Source organism: Pristiophorus japonicus, chromosome 14, assembly GCF_044704955.1.
Source record: "Pristiophorus japonicus isolate sPriJap1 chromosome 14, sPriJap1.hap1, whole genome shotgun sequence".
NCBI classification, from domain to species: Eukaryota; Metazoa; Chordata; class Chondrichthyes; family Pristiophoridae; genus Pristiophorus; species Pristiophorus japonicus.
The window spans coordinates 183,217,076-183,223,828 of NC_091990.1; the positions used below are offsets into that span (position 1 = coordinate 183,217,076).

At 41.9% G+C, this 6,753-nt stretch overlaps 1 protein-coding gene across 1 annotated transcript in view; it reads right to left on the reverse strand.

The window, feature by feature from the left end:
• The window catches only part of pde3b (phosphodiesterase 3B), a 442,736-nt gene extending 438,029 nt beyond the window's left edge, over window positions 1-4,707 (reverse strand). The window contains exon 1 of the mRNA XM_070899927.1: window positions 4,512-4,707. Within this exon, the coding sequence (XP_070756028.1) occupies window positions 4,512-4,622 (111 nt within the window). The 5' untranslated portion in view covers window positions 4,623-4,707. The remainder of the gene's footprint in view (window positions 1-4,511) is intronic.
• Between the last annotated feature and the right edge of the window lie 2,046 nt (window positions 4,708-6,753).

Consider the following 6,753-nt stretch of genomic DNA (forward strand, 5'->3'; position numbering starts at 1 on the left):
CCTCCTCCTCCGCCTCCAGCAGCGACCAGGGACAAGGCTGCGGCTGCTCCAATACCGATTTATTTATTTATTTATTTATTTTGTGGGGGGGGGCGCTTTTTGAAATGCGAATCGCGGGATTTCTTTATGAAATGTTTCACAATGGAATAACATCGCGCGGGCCTGCACTCCGCGGCTGGCTGACAATCTGATTTGTCTTTTTCATTGTGAACCTCACTTTTGCCTGACGTTTCAAGATGCTAACCTCCTCCGAATTCCACTTGGAAGTTATAAGTGTAAAGAATGCAAATGTTTAATTGTTTATTTCAATTGCAATAAAATCGGCTTCAAAGAAAAGGACTGTTTTTTTGAAGCACGTGAAAGAACGAACTAACCCATTTTATACAATAGGCCTTTCTCATCCCAAAGGGAGTCGCAGTCAATGGGACACTTTTCAAAGGTCCTCACTGGGCAGCAGCCAATTTGCCCACAGCAAAGTCCCACCAACACCTGTCACATGCAGGGCCTGGCAATCTGTTTCGGTGGTGTTGGCCAGGACCGGGATTCATGCCATGGAATATTTTAAGTCCACCTGCCAGGGAAGGCGGGCCTCCCACATAGCGTCTCATCCATCAGACAACACCTCGGACAGGACAGCACTCCCTCAGTGCTGCACGGAAGAGTCAGCCTGAATTGTGTGCTCAACTTTTAAGAGTGTGCAGAAGTAAAAGTCTCAGAACTCACAAGGAGCGGTTGATTTTCAACCACACTGTGTATCTTCTTTGCATTCAAGGGACATTAATTCAAACCTGTGCACGTGCAATAAGGGCAGCTGCTGCCACTGAGAGTGAAATACATTAATTATATAAAGAGAAATTGAGAAGAATGTCCAGTGAATGCATCAGATCTTATCTTATATTCAAAAAGGAGTTAGATGAGGTCCTTACTACTAGGGGGATCAACAGCTATGGTGAGAAAGCAGGAATGGGGTACTGAAGTTGCATGTTCAGCCATGAACTCATTGAATGGCGGTGCAGGCTAGAAGGGCCGAATGGCCTACTCCTGCACCTATTTTCTATGTTTCTATATTTCGATCATTTTAAACTAGTGTTGCTATTTCTTTAATACTGCATTTTTAAAGACTAAATGAACACCATTTCAGCACATGTACGATAACAGTAATAAAAGTTAAATACTGCAATTGGAAAACTAAGTGAAAGACATTTTATTTCACTAAAACGCTTTTGTCGCTTTCGATTGCAGCGTTGAGGAATGTATTTGCAAGAAGCTGCAAACTAATCGCTTGCGTAGACTATATTTATTTCATCATTCGAGCCCTCTGATTCTCAGTGCAAAATGTAGAAATGTTGCAAGCTGTTCTAGCGATTGGTTACAATTGGTCAAGCTGCCAGTAAACGTTCGTGCGTGACACTGAATAATAAAATATACTTATGGTAAATTTTCTGCAACCAAATCACGGCTTTGTTCGATCCATTAAATCAGTCCAAAAAGTCCCACAATTACAGACACTACTTTAATATCTTTGATTCCACTGTAATGAAACATATAAAATCTTACTTTTACCAATCCTTTCTAATCCCGGTCAATTTTAAATTACAACTAGACAACAGGAGGTACTTGTCCTTCAAGCATCCTTAAAAAACAAGTTATTGAACTATGAAGCGGTTCTACTATAAGTTGGTTCCAACTTTTTAAGCATCGCAACGAAATTTCACCTTTGCTATTTGTATTTTGAGACGAGGAATGTGTCAGTGATAAAAGCTTTAAAGTGACTTGGGTTGCCTTTTGCGTAATCATAAAGAGTTTGCTGTCAGTGTTCCGAGGTAATAAAAGGTAAAATATGTGCGCCAAACTACAATATATTACCACTCAAAGTGTGCATAAGGTAATCACAGGGTTATCATCCATTGCATTGCACATTCAATATGTGTTCAAAGTAATTCGGTGCTGTTTTTAAAAATGAACCTGCAATTGTTCCATATTTTCAACAGTACTTCAACTGATCTTTTATATTAACGGCTTTCGAAAAGCAGTATTAGTTTGTCAATTAGTGAGGCATACATTTGATCTATAAATCATGTTTAGTCGCCTTACCGTCTGTTTTATGCTTTTAAAGTTCATGTATATTTCGAACGTTATTTTGCATTTCTTTTAATCGTTTCTAACTTTAGATGTCTATTAACCTACTAAAAATGTGAGGAAAAGATTCCCCTGTCTTCAATTTCTGTGATTTTCTGGTAAATACTGTGAAAACTGCATGGTTTCACAAGCACTGGCCTTGACTTGCATTCAAGTAATGTTCTTTAGCTGCAGGAACACGTTCAGAATACTTAGCAGTAAAGACACAAAATGGGAACAAGGAGGGGAATGGAGGGGCGAGCATGAGAACGGAAGGCAAAGTCAAAGAGGAGGGTTTTGGAGAGGTTTTTGAAAGCAGGGAGATAGGTAGTAAGGTGCAGGGGAATTGTTCAGGGGGTTCCAGGAGGCAGGAGTGCCGTGGCTGAATGAGCGACTGCGCAGCTGAGGGAGCAAAGGTGAATCGGTGTCTGGCGCCAGGATACAAAGCAGGATAAGGTCACTACTATTGGTGGGGTGAATGATTTGAAAACGAGGAGGAAAATTTTAAAACCCACAAGCAATTATTTTGAGTAACACAATGTTATCAAAGTTAAAAATATATTTATATCACGAACTTGAGCAGAATATATGTACCCTACTTGAGAACTGATACTCAAATTGTAAAAAGTGTGCTTGAGTTGGAGAATGGGGCGAATCTCCACTATTCCAGAGCAACACATTTCATACATTTAATGTTTACGTTAAACACAATTGAAGGGATGCCACTGACGTCAACGAAGTCAACATCTCAGAAATATGAACATCATGCATCGACAAAGCTTTTTGAAATATATTATGCAAAATAAACGATACTTTAGTGTGGCGGCATTTTATATAAAAAGGTGTGGGGGTGAAATAAACCGTTTAAAAATACAGGAACTGTCCACTTGACGCGAAGTTGCAATAAATGTGCAGCGCAAGTGTTTTGAGCTGTCTGGCGCCACCTCGAGGATTACAAAGCTGATCAGTGAGAAATTGAGCGGAAAGCTCAACCAAGGCAGGTAGGTAGTTGCTTTGTTTAACGTGTTTTTGTTAAAAAATATATATTTTGACCAATGGATTTCCTCGCACTATATTTACCTTGCAGAGTTTTTCTCCAGGTTTAGCAGGACTGGGCGATTATTTGCAATTCTTGGTTTCGATGTGACCGGTTCTTGCTGAAACCAAACTACAATTCTGTACTTTCCAAACTGTCACTCTGAAGGGCCATGATATATACTTCCCCACACTTGTTGGATCTTACGTGATCATATCAATATTTCGGTCAGTGAAGAGGTGTTTTTTATTCGTTCCTCGACCGACCTTTCTCAGGTTGAATAGATATCTTACAAATAAATCTTATTACCCAAATAATTAATGCTAAATTAAGCGACGTAATAGTAACTGATGTTTACTGATTTTAAAGACTTAAGTGACGAACCTTTGGTATTTCTGTGCCAATGTCTACGTATTTTGAGCACAATTTTACCTGAGACGCCAGTTGTTAATTACTGTTCGTAAATTGGCAGGATGTCAATTCCGATTCAGTCTTTCTTAAATTTCCGCCCATGACCTCAGGCGACTGTCACATAAACTTGTTCAAGGCTAACGCTTTTATTTGCTGAACACCACGCTGTTTAACATTACCAGTCTGACGAAAGATTACTGAATGCCAAATTTGCTTCCATCTGATATGAATCATTTTGTACCCCACTGTACTCATTTAAATGCAAATGTCAATACTTGTTTTAGATGCAATAAGGTAACTTGACATGATAGTGGAATTCATTTATGTCACCTGCAATTGGCCCAGAGAATCAAAAGTATGCTTCTGACCAGGTTTCACAAGTTTAAGATGCCAATAGCAGATGATTAAGGAAGAAAACAACGTGCGAAAGATTTCCTTTCATTCAGAATTTTCATACACGTTTTAAGATTTTTTGCAACGGATGCATTTCGTGTTTGATAATTTATTATTATCTATGGTCTATTGAAGGCGGTGAGTGGTCCCAGCAGTCTAATGGTACTGTGCCTGTAGGTGGTGCTGTGAGTGTCACATTATGTACTAGCGTTATGTGACAATCCCACCACCAGTTAGTTCCAATAGTGTACAGAGGGCTAGACATTCAGCCTTACAGCCCGGGCGCGGGCTGGCAACATCTCCCGCTATATTGGGTGGGAGTTTAGTGGCAGCGCTATGGCATTGCACCACAATCACCTGCACCCGGAGATTGTTACATCATTGGCGTGCGCATCGCCCCGTTAGTGCCCCGGCCTCAAAATACAATTTTGCCCCTTGCAGCAGCACCGGGCAAAAGCACCGACAGCTGCAATAGGCATGGATCGAGCGGCTGACTGCTACTGGGGCAAAAATTAAAAGCGAGGTAGCCAATGGAAAACATTTTTAAACTTACCTCTTTTTTTTCCCACTGCTGCTCTATTTCCTTCGTGGAGTTGTGCCCCCGATCGCTCAGCCTGGCACTTTGCTTGAGTGCTGGGCTGATCGCGCGGCACCCCTGCTCCATGGTGGTCCAGGTAGGTGCGTTTTCTCCTTGCAGAGGGAGGGAAGAGTTTCTTGGACGCGTAATGCTGCACAGCCCAGTGTGCTGATGAGGTGTCCGTCCCATTAGTACCCCATCAAGGAAGTGGAATGCCTGATATGGTGCTCCACTTCCTTCCGAGGGTGGTAACACAAATTCCTTGAGAGGGATGGGATTTCTGCGCATGGCGCTAAGTTTAGCGCATCCCGACTGTTACCGCCTCCAAGCGGGGCAATACTGAATTTTTCCCCCTAGAAATTTTTAGAGACCTTTCACTGGATCCACCATTTTCCTATCCTGACGATTATTTAAAAATATCCGCCGAGAAAATTTAATCCTCGATTGACCCCATGGAAATATGTGGTAGGTATGTGATGAATGGAATTATGGAAAGTGATCAGGCATGCAAATGTACTTAATCGGCCTCTATGCAAAGTGTAAACATATAAAAATAGGTTGTGTGTTCCTGGCCAAAACAGTAGGCTAATTCCAATAATAGCAATGGCGATGTCCGACCCTCACTTGTTACCCACACCTCCCCTTGCCTTTCCCCATTTTCTCACCCACCTTCCTGCCAACCCTTCCCTACCTACCTACCCTTCAGCTGCCTTCGCTTACATCCTTCTCTTTCCCTTGCCCACCAAGCCAAACTTTCCCCAAGATTGCTCCCTTCCCTAGCCTGGAACTCACATCTTTCTCTAGTTTCTCTCCTATATCCCTTCCTACCTTGTCCAGCTGAGTGGTTCTACCCTTGCCTTGTTCCATTCTTACCAATCCAATCGTAGCCAGAGAATCTCCTGCAATGGCTTCTCTCTCCATTACCTGTACCGTTAGCTCTGGAGTCCTGCCAGGATCTATCCTTGGCACCTCCAATTTTTTTTATTCGTATATGGGATGTGGGCATTGCTGGCAAGCCCAGCATTTATTATCCATCCTTAATTGCCCTTGAGAAGGTGGTAGTGAGCCACCTTCTTAATCCACTGCAGTCCATGTAGTAATTTCTCATCTACATGATGCCTCTCGGTGACATCATCCAAAAACACATCATGTTCCACATGTATGCTGATGACACACAACTCTACCTCATCAACACCTCTATCGACCCCACTTTCTTTGTGTTGTCAGACTGCTTGAGTGATATCCAGTTCTGGATGAGCCAAATTTCCTCAAATTAAACATTGGGAAGACTGAACATATTGTCTTCGGTCCCTGCAACAAACTCCGTTGCCTTGCTACCAATTAAATTACCCTCCTTGCCCACTGTCTCAGGCTGAACCAGACTGTTTACAACCCTGAGCTGAGCTTCCAACCCCATATTCTTTCCATCATCAAGATTGCCTACTTTCACCTCCATAATTGGAAAACTGCAAATGTAACACCCCCATTTAAAAAAGGAGGCAGACAAAAAGCAGGAAACTATAGACCAGTTAGCCTAACATCTGTGGTTGGGAAAATGTTGGAGTCCATTATTAAAGAAGCAGTAACAGGACATTTGGAAAAGCAAAATTTGGTCAGGCAAAGTCAGCATGGATTTATGAAGGGGAAGTCATGTTTGACAAATTTGCTAGAATTCTTTGAGGATGTAACGAACAGGGTGGATAAGGGGGAACCAGTGGATGTGGTGTATTTGAATTTCCAGAAGGCATTCGATAAGGTGCCACACAAAAGGTTACTGCACAAGATAAAAGTTCATGGGGTTGGGGGTAATATATTAGCATGGATAGTGATTGGCTAACTAACACAAAACAGAGAGTCGGGATAAATGGGTCATTTTGCGGATGGCAAACAGTAACTAGTGGGGTGCCACAGGGATCATTGTTGGGGCCTCAACTATTTACAATCTATATTAATGCCTTGGATGAAGGGACCGAGTGTAATGTAGCCAAGTTTGCTGATGATACAAAGGTGGGTGGGAAAGCAAATTGTGAGGAGGACACAAAAAATCTGCTAAGTGAGTGGGCAAAAAATTTGGCAGATGGAGTATCATGTAGGAAAATGTGAGATTATCCACTTTGGCAAAAAAAATAGAAAATCAAATTATAATTTAAAGGGAGAAAAATTGCAAAGTGCTGCAGAGGGACCTGGAGATCCTTGTGCATGAAACACAAAAAGTGAG